The sequence below is a fragment of the Gossypium hirsutum genome, chromosome D08, assembly GCF_007990345.1.
Source record: "Gossypium hirsutum isolate 1008001.06 chromosome D08, Gossypium_hirsutum_v2.1, whole genome shotgun sequence".
Classification (NCBI taxonomy): Eukaryota; Viridiplantae; Streptophyta; class Magnoliopsida; order Malvales; family Malvaceae; genus Gossypium; species Gossypium hirsutum.
In genome coordinates this window covers 68,674,428-68,691,501 of record NC_053444.1, presented here as the reverse complement: position 1 = coordinate 68,691,501, position 17,074 = coordinate 68,674,428, and the positions used below count along the sequence as shown (strand labels likewise).

Here is a 17,074-nt window from a genome sequence, read left to right as displayed (position 1 = left end):
AATATTATAATGGAAAAAAAAACGCCCGTTATAAAGTGGCGCAAACAAATACAACGGTTCTTTCCCACAAGGAAGATCCGATCCCAATGGGAGCGGCTAAATTGGCCGATGTGGTCACCAGATTCAACCGAGAAGATCACAAACGAACCAAGCACGACTCTCAGTTCTCCAAATGGAAGGTGCCTCCATTCAAATTCCATAAATTCTTCTCAGTTTTTCTCCTCTTAATTCAACCATCCATTGACAACAGGCTTTTTTTAAAGCAAAAAAATGAATCCCTATCCCATTTCTCATCGATTTTGATCAACAATTATGTAAGCCCAGTTTTTATATTCGATTTATGAACCTTAATCTCATCTGGGTCCTTTTGTTTGTCATTTGTTTAGGTTCTAATTGGGCCTCATGATTGGGAAGACCATTCAGTGGGGAAAGAAGGAGTGGCTAGATACAGGGTTGAAAATCTCCCCAAAACTGCAAGCTCAGGTCTTTATGAGCTTGCTATAAATAAACCTTCGAGCAGGGACCATAATGGCAAGCTTGACTCAGACAAGGTTTTGGTGGTTTATCTTGGGGAGGCTGATAATGTCAGGTCAAGGCTACAACAATATGGCCGTACAGGTGCTCATTTGGGCAGAAATGACTCGGGGGATAATAAAGGACGTGGCTGCTTTGAGGACATTTTTGCTAGAGGCTACTCTATTGTTTACAGATGGGCTCCTGTGAGTACTTTTTGTTTTCAAATTTTTTGTTAATTTCAACTTGATTGGCATCATATTAGTGAAAGGAAACTATTTGAGAAGTTCTGAATTTGAAATTAAACTGTAATTTTTATCAGGTGTAGATTTTAGTAGTAAACCATAACAATGGTAAGTTCATAGTTCATGCACAGTGAAGGAGTTCTGGTGAAATTTTAACTTGATAATATTTTGAAGTTTCTTTTGCTAATTTTAACTTGATTGGTATCATATAAGAGTTTGAATGGAGCCTATTTAAGAAGTTTTGAATTTGAAATGAAACTGTAAATTATATCAAATGTAGATTTTAGCAGTCATAATTCATACTTAGTGGAGTGATAGTGATGTTTTTATTGATCTACTAGTTCATATATATATAATATTTTGATGTTTCTTTTGCTAAATTTAACTTGATTGATATCATATGAGAGTTTGAATGGAACCTATTTGAGAAGTTTTGAACCTGGAATAAAACTGTAATTTATATGAGGTTCAGGTGTAGATTTTAGTAGTAAAATATAACAATGGTTAAGTTCATAATTCATGCATAGTGATGCAGTGCTAGTGATGTTTTATTGATCTTCTAGTTCATATATATATATATACACACACACACATAATATATAATATTTTGAAGTTTTTTGGTTAATTTTTTAACTTGATTAGTATCATATGAATGTTTGAACGGAAATTTGAGAAAGTTTAAAATTTGAAATGAAACTGTAATTTATTTCAGGTGTAGATTTTAGTAGCAATTGTAAGTTCATAGTGCATACATAGTGAAGGAGTTCTGGTGATGTTTAATCTTCTAGTTCATATATATAAGATTTGAAGCTTTCCTAATGTTTGCTGATTATGCTACAACGGCCCTTTACTGGCTTTAATTGATTAGTTGTAGCATTTAAGCACTTAATAATTGTTAATGTTTATGCTTAGGAGGGTGAAAATGGTAAGAATCATAGGAAAAAAATGTGTACCAAGAACCTATGTTACTCGGACTCGGGTGTGATTGTCGGATATGGATATGTATCCCTTACGAATATGATTAGTCCTTTTAATGTTTTTTTCATGTATTTGGAGGATCTTTGGAGGTCATATCCCCCTATCCATGTGTTAGACAAGAGTGTCGGATACTTCAAGAAAAATTAAGAGTCCAAGGAACATAACCAAGAACAATGAAAGCCTATATACGTGTTAAGGCCAATTTCACAAATGGTGAACTAATATATATATATATATATATTCTTTATACTGTTATAAGCTCTTAGTCTTGAATGAATTGCAGATGATATGGTTTTTGAAGGCCTAGAAGCTTTCAAAATGCACTTTTTCATCAATGTTCTTATTACATGTTCATCCTTGTATCCAAAATTTCACAAATGGTGAACTAATGTATATATATATATTCTTTATACTGTTATAAGCTCTTAGTCTTGAATGAATTGCAGATGATATGGTTTTTGAAGGCCTAGAAGCTTTCAAAATGCACTTTTTCATCAATGTTCTTATTACATGTTCATCCTTGTATCCAAAATTTGGTTTTTAATCTAATTCCTAATGTTATTTTACTTTCCCATGTTAAATAGATGGAAAACAAGGCAGATGCTCGGAGAACTGAAGTTCAGCTTCTCACTACTTTTGATTATGCATGGAATAAAGGCTCGAACGGTGTACGGTGTCAGGATGATATCCTTCAAAAACTAGATAAGCATGCATCAAATCTTATGAAATTAGCCAATTTCTCCAAAAAGCATCTGCCCTTCCTTCAAAAGCAAGTAGGCATCAAAATCAAAGCAAGCAAGCTAGTTTCGGAGGACAGTGAGTTTGGCAAATACAAAAATGGAGAGAACCACAACTTTTTGCTTCAAGTTTTCAACTTCAGCAGATCCCAGCCTTGGTTGGTTTCGAATCACGGTGGCTCCGACGAGAACAAAACCTTCTCTTGTGGGGTGGTTTTAGACAATGGTTCGATTTGTAAAAGGCCACCGGTTGAAGGAAGAAAAGGATGCGCTGAACACAAGGGAAAGAAAACTACAGGGTCTTCCACGAGGTCGAGTATGAAATCACAACCGCATAAAGAGGACTATCCCGAAATCGAGCATTGTAGTCCTATTTGTGGGGTTGCCATGGATGATGGTTCTCTTTGTAGAAGGCAACCCGTTTCCGGGAGAAAAAGATGTGATTTGCACAAAGGGAGGAGAATTTATAGCTCTGATTCCGAGATAACAAGATATTAAAAAATGCCATAAGCCATTTTCAATTCATATTCAACAGCAACAATTGTAGTACACCCATTTGTGGAGTACCTACCTGCAATGGTACCCCCTGCAAGAGAACAGGTAATGGAAATGGAAGGTGTTGGCAGCACTTAAAATATAGTTGCAGCCGCAGCAGCAGCAATGATTTTACTCCGCGAAACTCGAACAATGACAGTAAGGGTACATCCATTTGTGGAGCACCAACCCGCAATCGCTCATCCTGCCGGAGACCAGTCAAGGGAAATGGAAGGTGTTGGCAGCACCGATAGGTCAAGGCAGGTTGGCCCGAGCATTGATCAATCGAGAGTCACCGTTTTATATGTTTCGGTGAGTGCCAGAGCCGAAGGATTAACTTAGCAATAACATGATTATGTATTCACTTGGAGGCTGCTGTTGGATTATGTTGTAGCTTGTGTATTATTGTCTTGTGAGGATGATCTGGATATTGTGAATCCTTTTTTTTTTTCCTTATGTATATGTAATTAGCCAAAATCAGATAAAAGTACCATGGAGCTCCCTGTACTACGAGTCAAATTGTATTTTGCCTCTTTTGCTCAAAAAAAGGGTAAATTAATCCCTATATGTTAGATCAAAGAGTAAATTGTCATTTTGTTAATAATAGAAATGGATGGAATTTTAATAGAAGGACCAATTTACCCTTTGATCTAATGTACAAAGATGCTCATTTTCCGGGTTGAGGAGAAAAAATTCAACCCGACTCCCACTACAGGGGCTTTCATGGTACTTTTACTGCCAATTTCTTAAAGTTCTTTCATAGTTAGCTCTCAAGGTTCAGATTTTACTCATAAAATTACCATGCAGGTGACTACTCCATTGCTTTTCAAGCTGATTCCAGCTGTTGTTTGTCTTGGTGTACTATTACGGTGGTTCCCAGCTGATAGTCCTGAGGTAATCAATCTGCCTTTGAATACAAACTTTGTAGAATAATCATATAACTCTTCTGATAGCAAATCACCGAACAGAGGGTTGCATCATCTGTTTTTAAATTGTTGTTTCGAAATTTTTGTCGGAACAAGTCTTTTGAGGTTATGTTGAATATGATTCTCCTCCCAGATTGGTTTGAAAGGAGATAGTCTTCGAGTCTTCGGGCGGACAGCGCGAAGCGTATTACTTTGATGGTCCAAGGTTCTCATGATTCAGGATATTAAAAAAATAAATACATGAACCCCAATTTTTTTTGCCAATTTCAGCCTTTTAGCTGATGAGGTTCTTATACTCTGGAGGACAGGTGCATAAACGTGCAAAAAAGCAAGTCGATTGAGCGAACAGGTTCTTTTCGAGTTGCTAAGCTGTTCATTCGATATGCGAATCTATACAAATTTTCTGACTAATTTCTGACTAAGCAAGTCGATTGAGCGAACAGGTTCTTCCCCCCCCCCCCCCACAAATTGCAAGTGTAAGTAAAATAAAATTTTGTTTCACGTAGTGAAAATATTGAGAAAGGTATTTTGTAATATAGTGTTAATTTTCATGGTATTTAATATTTAAAGAGGCCAAGAATATAGGGAAAAAATTTAATAAAAAAATACATGGAAAAATGTTTCTTTATTAATTTGTAACATTTTTATTTTTTAAACATTATACAAATACTTTTTTTCGAATATTTTATATATTTTACTTAGCTTTTAGGTATGATTGTTTACGTTAATTATATAAAATTAAAAAATATTTAAAATAATAATAAACATGAGAGAAAATATTTGGTATAATAGAATTTTTAAATTTTATAGATAGAGTTAAGAATTTAATAAGTATTTTATAGGGGTCTTTTACAAAAATATTACAAAAAAAATAAAAAATACTAAAATAATATTAATTTTTTTTATTTATCAAAATAATACAAAAAAACAGTAGAAAATGGGATGCCACAGGCGGCACCAAAGGTGCCTGTGGCAGAGGCGGCACCAAAGGTGCCACTGCCACAGGCGGCACCACTTGTATTATAAGTCCAGCATCCATCCAGTTGAAGGAGAAGAAGAAGGTGGTGCCAAAAAAAGAGAGAAAGAGAAGAAAAAAAAAGTATTTTTAAAAAAATAATGGATTAGCTTGTTATTATATTTTTTTGTATAAATTTTTTTATTTTTTGTTGTTAGTTTAGTTATTATTGTTAGTTATTAAGATTAATAAAAACTCAAATTGATGGTTTTAGTTAGTATTATTATTGTTAGTTTTTAGGGTTTAGTTGTTAATAATTATTGTTACTTAGTATTATTGTTAGTAAAAAACTAATATTATTATTATGGTTAGTTATTAGGATTAGTAAAAACCCTAAGTATCCGAGGATACTTTAAACCATTCACCCGGCCCCTTATTACTCGGTACGAGCCCTGATAGTGTTAAATTACAGAAAAATATTAAGATAACATGATTTATTTCTATATATTACATATATCCTTTTTTAATAGAACCCGTGATTAACAAATAATAATATATTACCATGTTATTAGCCGCATTAGATATGTGTGTATCGCTATTAATCAATGAAGCCATTGCGATGCCTGCAACTTCAAAAAAAAATTTAGTAAAAAACCATTATTTCGGCCCTTTGTTCATTTTTTTTTCCGAATTTTATTACTTTAAAAAATACTATTTTCTAATTTTATTAGTTTACATTATTTTAGTACACGCTGTTTAAAATTTATTAATTTATTGTGTTTTTAAATAAATTTAAAACAAGAACCTCATTTCTGCCCTTTGCTCGTATTTTTTCCCGAATTTTATTACTTTCAATAAAAATATATTATTTTTGTATTTTATTATTTTACATTATTTTAGTACATTATGTTTGAAATGTATTAATTAATTATTTTTTAAAAAAATTTAGTAAAAAACCCTTACTTTGACCTTTTATTCGTATTATTTTCTCCGCATTTTATTACTTTAAAAAATATACTATTTTCTAATTTTCTAATTTTACATTATTTTAGTAAATTATGTTTGAAATTTATTAATTTAGTATGTTTTTTAAATATACAATTTTTTTCGGATTTTCTTACTTTTGGTGAATATACAATTTCTGTTTTTTTTCTTTTAGTATTTTATGTTTTTTTAAACATATTTTTATCATTTTATTTTTAATGTTATTTTTGTAAAAAACTAATTACAATATGCTAAATAAATTTCATAAAAAAATTCTAATCAACATAAAATGTACATAAAATAAATTTTTTCATGCTAAATAAATTTTATAAAATATATATGCTAAATAAAATAATAAAATACATACAATATACATAACATAATTTTTTACACAAATATTATAAAAAAAAATTACATTTTCTTCTTTTTCTCTTTCTTTTTCCTCCTTTCCTTTTCTTTCTTTCTTTTTCTCTTTCTTTTTTCTCTTTTCCCTCTCCTTTCCTTCTCCACCCACCAGCCGAATGGTCCTCTCATTATAAGGGGGGTCCCCCTCCACCAAGGTGCTGTCACATCCTCCAGTAACTTTTTTTTATTTTTTTGTTTTTTGTATTATTTTGATAAATAAAAAAATTAATATTATTTTGGTTTTTTTTGTAATAATTTTGTAAAAGACCCATTTTATAGATTATAATAAATTATTACATTTAAGAAAAAAAAACTCATTTTCACACGTAAAAGAAGACAAGACTACAAAAGTGCAGCTTACGAAGGACGCTAAAATTCATACGATTGAATCACATCATGACACGAGTCTTAGATCTATCATATCATCAACGTACAAATAATTTTGTCGGTTACTTGTGACTTAGGGATTAAAATATTTCACTAGTAAGATGAGGGAAAGATGGGGAAGGCATGGACAAAACATAACGGTAAGATGATCAATTTAGTTTCTAAAATTTTTTATCTTTAAGATTTAGTTAAACTTTTTTATTTAAATAAAATTATTAATCTTTTAAATTTAGTTAAACTGTTTTAATTTAAATATAAAGTTGTTAAAAATAATAAAATTGTCATGACAATTTATACATGCCTTATTAATAATATGGATAATTTTTCTAAAATTTATTAAAATTTTAAATTTTTATAAAATAATAAAATAAAACGAATTGAGTCTAAAGTAAAAATAAAAATAAAAAAATAAAAAGAAAGAAGGCAATTTCAACCTTATTATAAATAAGAAATGCCCTTTCATAAAGTGGTGCAATCAGAGACATTTGCATAATGGTGCTTATAGTCGTAGAAGATGAGATTCCCGTTCACGTCGACAGGTCGAGCAGAGAAGATCACAAGAAGACCGACCACGATTCCTACTTCTCCGAATGGAAGGTTTTTTAATCTGCCTTAATCCAACTCTTAATCATGCTTTTGATTTTGCTGAAAAAGATCATCTATACCCAGTTTAAATTTGATTTATAAACCTTAATCTGATCTTGGTCTTTTTGGTTTCTTTTCATTTGTTTAGCTTCTTATTTGTCCTCATGGCTGGAAAAATGGGAAAGGTGGAGCGGTGACCAGATACAGGCTTGAAAATCTTCCACAAAGTTTCGGTCCAGGAACCTATGAGCTTGCGGTGTGTAAACTGCCGAGTAGGGACCGCCATGGCAAGCTTGAACCTGGTTTGGTGGTTTATGTTGGGGAGGCTGAAAATATAAGAGTAAGACTCCAACAATATGGCCGTGATGGTACTCATCTCTGTAGAAAAAATGGATTTCGGGAAAAAAAAATGTCGTTTGTTTGATCCAATTTTTGCAAGGGGTTGCTGTATTATCTACAGATGGGCTTCTGTGAGTATATGTTTTTCTACTTTCTAACTTTATTGGTGTCGGTTGTTGGAACTGTACGGGATTACCCGGTAAGATTGAAAATCAGTTCGGAAAAAGAGGCTTCGGTTTTACTCAGGGATAAAAATAAGTTGAATTGATGGTTGAATTAATTTTATATTTTTTTAATATTTTTTCTATTTTTATAAATTTTAAAATAATTTATTGAATTGAACTTGGATCAAGTTTGACCAGTTTCAAAAATTAGGTCAAAAACCATGTATATATATCTCTATGTAGTATCGAGTTTGATTTAGTCGAAATTTTTTCCTAAAACTTTTTAAATAACTATGTTAACTAGATTTGATTTTTTATTTTTTATTTTTTAGATTTATTTTGGCAAGCTTTGTTTTATTGCATTGACATTATTTGATAGAATTTCAAAAAAGTATTTCATAAATAACTTTTTAAATTAAGTAAATAAAAATAATCAATAATACTTGCATGATGTTTATAAAGTTTTTAAATTATTCTATTATTTAAATATAAAATATTTATTTTTGAATTATAAAAAATTAAAATTAATTATAAATTAAATAACTGTTGTTATAACTATGATTTTTAATTTATATTTTATAAATCGTTTAAACATTTCGGTTTGGATCGATTTTTAGATTTTTTATTTTTATTGCTTAGCTTAAGAGCGCTACTAAATTATAGAATTAGTATGGACTCAAAAAGAAAAAGTTTAGAGATAAAATTGTGGAATTTAGTGACTATCCTTGTACTTCCAAACATCATTTTTATTTTCTTTGTGAAATAGATGAAAAGTAAGGCAGCAGCTCAAAGAACTGAAGCTCGACTTCTTGAAAAATACGATTATGCATGGAATATAGGTTCTAATGGCGCACGTCGCCCCAATGATATCCTTCGGAAACTAGATAAACATGTATCCAACAAAAGACATTTGCCCATCAAAATCAAATCAAACAAGCAAGTAAATGGAAGATGCCGGAGGCACTTAGATCACCGTGGTGGTGGTGGTGATATTACATACATTTGTGGAGCAGCCACTTCCGATGGTGCTCCTTGTGAGAGACCGGTTAGTGGAAATGGAAGATGTTGGCAACATTCGAATTATGGTCGCAGTAGTAGTTCCAACAAAAGACATGTGCCCGTCAAAATCAAATCAAACAAGCAAGTAAATGGAAGATGCCGGAGGCACTTAAATTATGGCGGGGACGGCGGTAGCAGTTTTACTTCACGGAACTTAAATTATGGCTGCTATGACAGCAGTTTTACTCCGCGGTGGTTGGACCATGGTGGTGATGATATTATATTAATTTGTGGAGCAACCACCGACAATGGTGCTCCTTGCGAGAGACCGGTTAGTGGAAATGGAAGGTGTTGGCAACACTTGGATTATAGCAGCAGCAGCAGTAGCAGCAGCAGCAGCAGCAGCAGCAGTGGTTGTTTTACTTGCGGTACTTTCAACTATGACCCGCAATGGTTCTTTTAACCGGATGACTGTTAGGGGAAATGGAAGATATTGGTAGCACTGATCAATCAAGGTCGGTCGGTCGGAGCATTTGTGGATCGAGAGTTACCCTTTCGTCTGCTCCGGTGATTGTCCGAACGAAAGGATTAAGTTATCAATAGCATAATTGTCTATTAGCTTAAGCGTGAGGTGGATTTCCATTGTAGCTTTTGTGTTTGGATGTGTGATTGTTGTGAATATTATGTGCAAATTACAAAAATAAAGTGATTGTATTTATAGTCAAGTGAAGCTTGGTATTTGTAATGGAATATTGAGGAAGGTATTTTTGTAATATAGAGTTAATTAATTAATTTTCATGATATATATTGATTATTCTAATAGAAATTTATCTATACAAGCATTAAAATTAAAAAAATTAATTTATCTCCATTTAATGAATTAGAATAAATTTGGAGAAAAATTCAAATATATTTATATGTGGTGAAACTTAAATTTAAGTATTAAAATTTTTTGATTGATTCTATAAAAAAAATGATAATTTTAAATGCGATACAATTATGTCACAAGTTATAATATAATATAATATAATATAATATAATATAATATATAAAATAGGTTTATATGTTAAAAAAACCTTAAGAAAATACAAAAAAGATCAATTAAGTCCATGTATTAAATTCGCATCTAATTAAGCCCTTGATGTTAACTAAAACAATTAATCAATCCCCCGTTAACAGATTTCATTATTGATCATGTTGACCATTAAAATAAATTGACAAACCAATTAAATAGTGGCACGTGACATCTTTTGGTTCAATCTAATATTTTCTCATAAAAATAGTAAAAACCAGAAAAATTATAAATAAAATAAAATAATTCAAAACAAATTATAAAAAATATTAAATATTAAAATTGATGTAAAGTTATTAAAATTATAATTTCTTTTTATAAAAACTTATAAATATTATAAAAATATAATAAATTATAAAATTAATAAAAATTATTTACAATATTTAAATTAAAAAACATATTACTTTAAAAATAATAAAAATTTGTAAAAATTATGAAAAAAAATTAAAATTGATATAAACTTATAAAAAATCATAAAAATTTGAATTAGACCAGTTAGCTCGAAATTGGTAAGGATATTGATCTGGAGAAATCTATTAGACAGGTTGACTTAAGAATCAAACGATTGAACCATTTTTTTTATTTTTAAAAACCATTCTTAAAAAAAATAAAAAAAATATTTTTTTGAGAATATAAAATATAGTATCTTAAGTCTTAAGAATTAGTATTGTTTGAATTGGACCAGACTAATCGATTGAACCGATTGAATTACGAATCGATCCGAAAATTGGCTTTGAACTAGTTAAATTAAGAATCGGTACAAAGCAATTAAACTGGCTAAAAACTGGTCGAATCGACAATCAAATTAGTTGAATCAATTTTTAATTTTTTAATTGAACTAGTTGGATCGATCGGACCAATTAAATCGATGAACCAATAGCTCTACCGGTTGGACCACTAATTCGGTTTAAAACACATTATTAATAATTCAAATATTTTATTCCTAAAAGAAAAAAAATCCAAATATTTTACTAATAAAGTAAGTTCCAAAAACAAAAAATGCAACTAGGGCAATATTATAATGAAAAAAAACGCCCGTTATAAAGTGGCGCAAACAAATACAACGGTTCTTTCCCACAAGGAAGATCCAATCCCAATGGGAGCGGCTAAATTGGCCGATGTGGTCACCAGATTCAACCGTGAAGATCACAAACGAACCAAGCACGACTCTCAGTTCTCCAAATGGAAGGTGCCCCCATTCAAATTCCATAAATTCTTCTCAGTTTTTCTCCTCTTAATTCAATCATCCATTGACAACAGGCTTTTTTTTAAAGCAAAAAAATGAATCCCTATCCCATTTCTCATCGATTTTGATAAAAAATTATGTAAACCCAGTTTTTATATTCGATTTATGAACCTTAATCTCATCTGGGTCCTTTTCTTTGTCATTTGTTTAGGTTCTAATTGGTCCTCATGATTGGGAAGACCATTCAGTGGGGAAAGAAGGAGTGGCTAGATACAGGGCTGAAAATCTCCCCAAAACTGCAAGCTCAGGTCTTTATGAGCTTGCTATAAATAAACCTTCGAGCAAGGACCATAATGGCAAGCTTGACTCAGACAAGGTTTTGGTGGTTTATCTTGGGGAGGCTGATAATGTCAGGTCAAGGCTACAACAATATGGCCGTACAGGTGCTCATTTGGGTAGAAATGACTCGGGGGATAATAAAGTATGTGGCTGCTTTGAGGACATTTTTGCTAGAGGCTACTCTATTGTTTACAGATGGGCTCCTGTGAGTACTTTTTGTTTTCAAATTTTTTGTTAATTTCAACTTGATTGGCATCATATTAGTGAAAGGAAACTATTTGAGAAGTTCTGAATTTGAAATTAAACTGTAATTTTTATCAGGTGTAGATTTTAGTAGTAAACCATAACAATGGTAAGTTCATAGTTCATGCACAGTGAAGGAGTTCTGGTGAAATTTTAACTTGATAATATTTTGAAGTTTCTTTTGCTAATTTTAACTTGATTGGTATCATATAAGAGTTTGAATGGAGCCTATTTAAGAAGTTTTGAATTTGAAATGAAACTGTAAATTATATCAAATGTAGATTTTAGCAGTCATAATTCATACTTAGTGGAGTGATAGTGATGTTTTTATTGATCTACTAGTTCATATATATATAATATTTTGATGTTTCTTTTGCTAAATTTAACTTGATTGATATCATATGAGAGTTTGAATGGAACCTATTTGAGAAGTTTTGAACTTGGAATAAAACTGTAATTTATATGAGGTTCAGGTGTAGATTTTAGTAGTAAAATATAACAATGGTTAAGTTCATAATTCATGCATAGTGATGCAGTGCTAGTGATGTTTTATTGATCTTCTAGTTCATATATATATATACACACACACACACATAATATATAATATTTTGAAGTTTTTTGGCTAATTTTTTAACTTGATTAGTATCATATGAAAGTTTGAACGGAAATTTGAGAAAGTTTAAAATTTGAAATGAAACTGTAATTTATTTCAGGTGTAGATTTTAGTAGCAAAATATAACAATCGTAAGTTCATAGTGCTTACATAGTGAAGGAGTTCTGGTGATGTTTGATCTTCTAATTCATAGATATAAGATTTTGAAGCTTTCCTAATGTTTGCTGATTATGCTACAACGGCCCTTTACTGGCTTTAATTGATTAGTTGTAGCATTTAAGCACTTAATAACTGTTAATGTTTATGCTTAGGAGGGTGAAAATGGTAAGAATCATAGAGAAAAATGTGTTCCAAGAACCTATGTTACTCGGACTCGGGTGTGATTGTCGGATATGGATATGTATCCCTCACGAATATGATTAGTCTTTTTAATGTTTTTTCATGTATTTGGAGGATCTTTGGAGGTCATATCCCCATATCCATGTGTTAGACAAGAGTGTCGTATACTTCAAGAAAAATTAAGAGTCCAAGGAACATAACCAGAACAATGAAAGCCTATACGTGTTAAGGCCAATTTCACAAATGGTGAACTAATATATATATACATATATATTCTTCATACTGTTATAAGCTCTTAGTCTTGAATGAATTGCAGATGATATGGTTTTTGAAGGCCAAGAAGCTCTGAAAATGCACTTTTTCATCAATGTTCTTATTACATGTTCATCCTTGTATCCAAAATTTGGTTTTTAATCTATTTCCTAATGTTATTTTACTTTCCCATGTTAAATAGATGGAAAACAAGGCAGATGCTCGGAGAACTGAAGCTCAGCTTCTCACTACTTTTGATTATGCATGGAATAAAGGCTCAAACGGTGTACGTCGTCACGATGATATCCTTCAAAAACTAGATAAGCATGCATCAAATCTTATGAAATTAGCCAATTTCTCCAAAAAGCATCTGCCCTTCCTTCAAAAGCAAGTAGGCATCAAAATCAAAGCAAGCAAGCTAGTTTCGGACGACAATGAGTTTGGCAAATACAAAAATGGAGAGAACCACAACTTTTTGCTTCAAGTTTTCAACTTCAGCAGATCCCGGCCTCGGTTGGTTTCGAATCATGGTGGCTCCAACGAGAACGAAACCTTCTCTTGTGGGGTGGTTTTAGATGATGGTTCGATTTGTAAAAGGCCACCGGTTGAAGGAAGAAAACGATGCGCTGAACACAAGGGAAAGAAAACTACAGGGTCTTCCATGGGGTTGAGTATGAAATCACAACCGCATAAAGAGGACTATCCCGAAATCGAGCATTGTAGTCCTATTTGTGGGGTTGCCATGGATGATGGTTCTCTTTGTAGAAGGCAACCCGTTTCCGGGAGAAAAAGATGTGATTTGCATAAAGGGAGGAGAATTTATAGCTCCGATTCCGAGATAACAAGATTTCAAACAATGCCATATGCTGTTTTCAATTCATATTCTGATGAAGAAGCTTCAGTTTTATATGAAAATCATACGGGGATGACGATTACCACTCTTGTTTCCGGATTAGACGAAACGAGTCCATCCCATGTTTTCGACAGGAATTCAAGTCTCAACAGCAGCAATTGTAGTATACCCATTTGTGGAGTACCTACCTGCAATGGTACTCCCTGCAAGAGAACAGGTAATGGAAATGGAAGGTGTTGGCAGCACTTAAAATATAGTGGCAGCCGCAGCAGCAGCAATGATTTTACTCCGCGAAACTCGAACAATGACAGTAAGGGTACATCCATTTGTGGAGCACCAACCCGCAATCGTTCTTCCTGCCGGAGACCAGTCAAGGGAAATGGAAGGTGTTGGCAGCACCGATAGGTCGAGGCAGGTTGGCCCGAGCATTGATCGATCGAGAGTCACCATTTTATATGTTTCGGTGAGTGCTGGAGCCGAAGGATTAACTTTACAATAACATGATTATGTATTCACTTGGAGGCTGCTGTTGGATTATGTTGTAGGTTTTGTATTATTGTCTTGTGAGGATGATCTGGATGTTGTGAATCCTTTTTTTTTTCTGTATAAACTACAAATATAAATTATTTTATCTATAGTCAGTGAAACTTTTTATTTAAAATGAAAAAGATAAAACATCTCTCTAATTTGTAAAATAATTTTTTTTGCTTGATTAACTAAATAATTAAGCAGAATGTAAAGTTTGTGATTCCTGAAGTTCCTAATAAATTTTGACACAATACAAATACGAAACGTTTAGTAAATAATAAATAAATTTAGCCGATCAGAATGGAAACTTTTACTATTAAATTCCTTAGGTAAATGTAAGTAGCCAAACCTCTTTTACTAAAAAAAAGCGCAAATTAATTTCTATATGTTAGATCAAAGAACAAATTAGTCATTTTTGTTAATAATAGAAATGGATGGAATTTTAATAGAAGGACCAATTTACTCTTTGATCTAATGTACAAAAACGCTCATTTTCCGAGTAGAGGAGAAAAAATGCAACCCGACTCTCACTACAGTGGCCTTCATGGTACTTTTACTGCCAATTTCTTAAAGTTCTTTCATAGTTAGCTCTCAAGGTTCAGATTTTACTCATAAAATTACCATGCAGGTGACTACTCCATTGCTTTTCAAGCTGATTCCAGCTGTTGTTCGTCTTGGTGTACTATTACGGTGGTTCCCAGCTGATAGTCCTGAGGTAATCAATCTGCCTTTGAATACAAACTTTGTAGAATAATCATATAACTCTTCTGATAGCAAATCACCGAACAGAGGGTTGCATCATCTGTTTTTAAATTGTTGTTTCGTGATTTTTATCGGAACAAGTCTTTTGAGGTTATGTTGAATATGATTCTCCTCCCAGATTGGTTTGAAAGGAGATAGTCTTCGGGCGGACAGCGCGAAGCCTATTACTTTGATGGTCCAAGGCTCTCATGATTCATGATATTGAAAAAAGCAAGTAGATTGAGCGAACAGGTTCTTTTCGAGTTGCTAAGCTGTTCATACGATATGCGAATCTATACAAATTTCTGACTAATTTCTGACTAAGCAAAGACCGATCGGGGAACAGCTGGCAACGACGTATGAACAGCGAATATAAAAATACGATTCTCCCTGTCCTCCGATGCCGCATTGCCATTCTGATATTTGGTTAGATGAGCTTTGTGTAATAGCCTCCATTTATAAGGTAATTTTCCCACTTTAATTGATTGGTTTATTTGTTGCTTTTTTTTCCCACAAATTGCAAGTGTAAGTAAAATAAAATTTTGTTTCACATAGTGAAAATATTGAGAAAGGTATTCTGTAATATAATGTTAATTTTAATGGTATTTAATATTTAAAGAGGCCAAGAATATAGGGAAAAAAGTTAATAAAATTTTACATGGAAAAATGTTTCTTTATTAATTTGTAACATTTTTATTTTTTAAACATTATACAAATATTTTTTTTAGAATATTTTATATATTTTACTTATCTTTTAGGTATGATTGTTTACGTTAATTATATAAAATTAATAAATATTAAAAAATAATAAATAATAAACATGAGAGAAAATATTTGGTATAGACAGAGTTTTTAAATTTTATAGACAGAGTTAAGAATTTAACAAGTATTTTATAGGGTTTTTTACCCAAATATATTTAAAAAATTAAATACCGAAATAGGCTGTCAGATAGATTAATTACCAAAATGGTATGTTTTTTTTAATCGCGCCTATCTGACAGGTGCGAATGAATTTTTCATATTAATTTTTTTTGAAAAAAATATTAATTTTTTATTTCCCGGATCAGTATATAACCTGGGTATAGATACGAAATACAGATTGCGGCTATTTGATAGGCGCGACTAGTTGAGCCTATCTCAGAGGCGCGATTAGTTGAGCCTATTTGACAAGCACGAATGGTGGGGCCCACTGCTGCTTAATTTTTCCCCTATATATACCCCCTACTAGAGTGACAGTACACTCTCCGCACGGTAAATGAAATGTGTGGGTCTCCGGACGCCATCGCTCGACTAAAGAGGAAATCAAGTCGTGTCGCAGATCAAAAGTCCGGATCAATGCCGCTGATCTGAACCTGACTAACTCTAAGTATGGTAGTAGGCGTTCATCTGGCAGAAACCCTACACTATTAACAGCTCCTCAATACGCTGTACGGACCCTGACATTATTAAATTAGCAAAATAGTTAATACAATATAATTTAATTCAGCAAATAACATGAGTATCAAATAAAAATTTTATTACCATCTCATTAATAGTACTTGATATGTGATTATTATTAATCAAAAAATCCATTTACTGCAAATATGTAATTAAAAAAATAAATTCATTTAATTTGTTTTAAAAAATACATTAAATTATTTCAAATTTCAGAAACAAAACACGGTAAATATTTAATAATTCCCCATAATTTACCTACAATAAAAAAATTATATTACACTACAATAATAATATAATTAACATTAATATAAACTATCTAAGCATAAAAACATACGAATTAAAAAATAAAAATAGAAATAGATACATACCGAGTAGTTTATTTCAAACAACCTATAAAATTATATAACAACAAATTTAATCTACATTTTAATAAATCAATAAAAATTGTTAAATAAAAAAATCAAATAAAATTACATTATATAAAATTACATTATTTAAAAATATTCATATCCCATATTTTTTTCACACAGCCAAAACTCTACTCCTATTGCTCAAAATAAGAATCTTAATTATGAGTTTTGAGAAACGCTTTTAATTGATACTATTAATGTATTATTATCAATTTTTAATTTTTTTAAATTGCTGTTAAGTATTTGTATGTTAATAATTGATTTATATTCTTCAATAAATTTATGAAAAGAGTCAGTTATTATTAAACTT

The 17,074-nt window shown here is 31.6% G+C and overlaps 4 protein-coding genes across 5 annotated transcripts; all 4 read left to right on the top strand.

Moving 5' to 3' along the window:
* LOC107932846 (protein EFFECTOR OF TRANSCRIPTION 2) lies at window positions 1-3,158 on the top strand. The gene is made up of 3 exons (XM_016864958.2): window positions 1-179; window positions 387-719; window positions 2,321-3,158. Exons 1-3 carry the CDS (start codon window positions 87-89, stop codon window positions 2,969-2,971), a joined length of 1,077 nt encoding a protein of 358 aa, XP_016720447.2. The 5' UTR covers window positions 1-86; the 3' UTR covers window positions 2,972-3,158.
* LOC121203400 (uncharacterized) lies at window positions 3,134-4,997 on the top strand. 2 transcript variants are annotated; one of them, XM_041099028.1, is made up of 3 exons: window positions 3,134-3,319; window positions 3,815-3,901; window positions 4,242-4,997. In XM_041099028.1, the coding sequence occupies exons 1-3, from the start codon at window positions 3,134-3,136 to the stop codon at window positions 4,272-4,274; spliced, it is 306 nt and encodes a 101-aa protein (XP_040954962.1). In that variant the 3' UTR covers window positions 4,275-4,997. The 2 variants fall into 2 exon arrangements, with proteins under 2 accessions (XP_040954962.1, XP_040954961.1); XM_041099027.1 differs by having other exon boundaries at window positions 4,067-4,534.
* A 1,802-nt stretch (window positions 4,998-6,799) lies between these two features.
* LOC107932850 (protein EFFECTOR OF TRANSCRIPTION 2) lies at window positions 6,800-9,524 on the top strand. Its single transcript, XM_016864965.2, has 3 exons — window positions 6,800-7,261; window positions 7,398-7,719; window positions 8,519-9,524. Exons 2-3 carry the CDS (start codon window positions 7,606-7,608, stop codon window positions 9,212-9,214), a joined length of 810 nt encoding a protein of 269 aa, XP_016720454.1. The 5' UTR covers window positions 6,800-7,261; window positions 7,398-7,605; the 3' UTR covers window positions 9,215-9,524.
* A 1,308-nt stretch (window positions 9,525-10,832) lies between these two features.
* LOC107932845 (protein EFFECTOR OF TRANSCRIPTION 2) lies at window positions 10,833-14,285 on the top strand. Its single transcript, XM_041099022.1, has 4 exons — window positions 10,833-11,012; window positions 11,221-11,553; window positions 12,998-13,881; window positions 14,035-14,285. The coding sequence occupies exons 1-4, from the start codon at window positions 10,845-10,847 to the stop codon at window positions 14,051-14,053; spliced, it is 1,404 nt and encodes a 467-aa protein (XP_040954956.1). The 5' UTR covers window positions 10,833-10,844; the 3' UTR covers window positions 14,054-14,285.
* The last annotated feature ends 2,789 nt before the right edge of the window (window positions 14,286-17,074 follow it).

What these genes read in the sequence shown, in the direction of transcription:
- LOC107932850 (XM_016864965.2), top strand. Translation starts at nt 7,606, where the DNA reads ATGGCCGTGATGGTACTCATCTCTGTAGAAAAAATGGATTTCGGGAAA. An exon ending in TTATCTACAGATGGGCTTCT is followed by an intron (nt 7,720 to 8,518) that starts GTGAGTATATGT and finishes TTTGTGAAATAG; the next exon opens with ATGAAAAGTAAGGCAGCAGC.
- LOC121203400 (XM_041099027.1), top strand. Translation starts at nt 3,134, where the DNA reads ATGATTTTACTCCGCGAAACTCGAACAATGACAGTAAGGGTACATCCA. An exon ending in TCACCGTTTTATATGTTTCG is followed by an intron (nt 3,320 to 3,814) that starts GTGAGTGCCAGA and finishes ATTACCATGCAG; the next exon opens with GTGACTACTCCATTGCTTTT. An exon ending in TCCCAGCTGATAGTCCTGAG is followed by an intron (nt 3,902 to 4,066) that starts GTAATCAATCTG and finishes TTCTCCTCCCAG; the next exon opens with ATTGGTTTGAAAGGAGATAG.
- LOC107932845 (XM_041099022.1), top strand. Translation starts at nt 10,845, where the DNA reads ATGAAAAAAAACGCCCGTTATAAAGTGGCGCAAACAAATACAACGGTT. An exon ending in CTCAGTTCTCCAAATGGAAG is followed by an intron (nt 11,013 to 11,220) that starts GTGCCCCCATTC and finishes TCATTTGTTTAG; the next exon opens with GTTCTAATTGGTCCTCATGA. An exon ending in TTGTTTACAGATGGGCTCCT is followed by an intron (nt 11,554 to 12,997) that starts GTGAGTACTTTT and finishes CATGTTAAATAG; the next exon opens with ATGGAAAACAAGGCAGATGC.
- LOC107932846 (XM_016864958.2), top strand. Translation starts at nt 87, where the DNA reads ATGGGAGCGGCTAAATTGGCCGATGTGGTCACCAGATTCAACCGAGAA. An exon ending in CTCAGTTCTCCAAATGGAAG is followed by an intron (nt 180 to 386) that starts GTGCCTCCATTC and finishes TCATTTGTTTAG; the next exon opens with GTTCTAATTGGGCCTCATGA. An exon ending in TTGTTTACAGATGGGCTCCT is followed by an intron (nt 720 to 2,320) that starts GTGAGTACTTTT and finishes CATGTTAAATAG; the next exon opens with ATGGAAAACAAGGCAGATGC.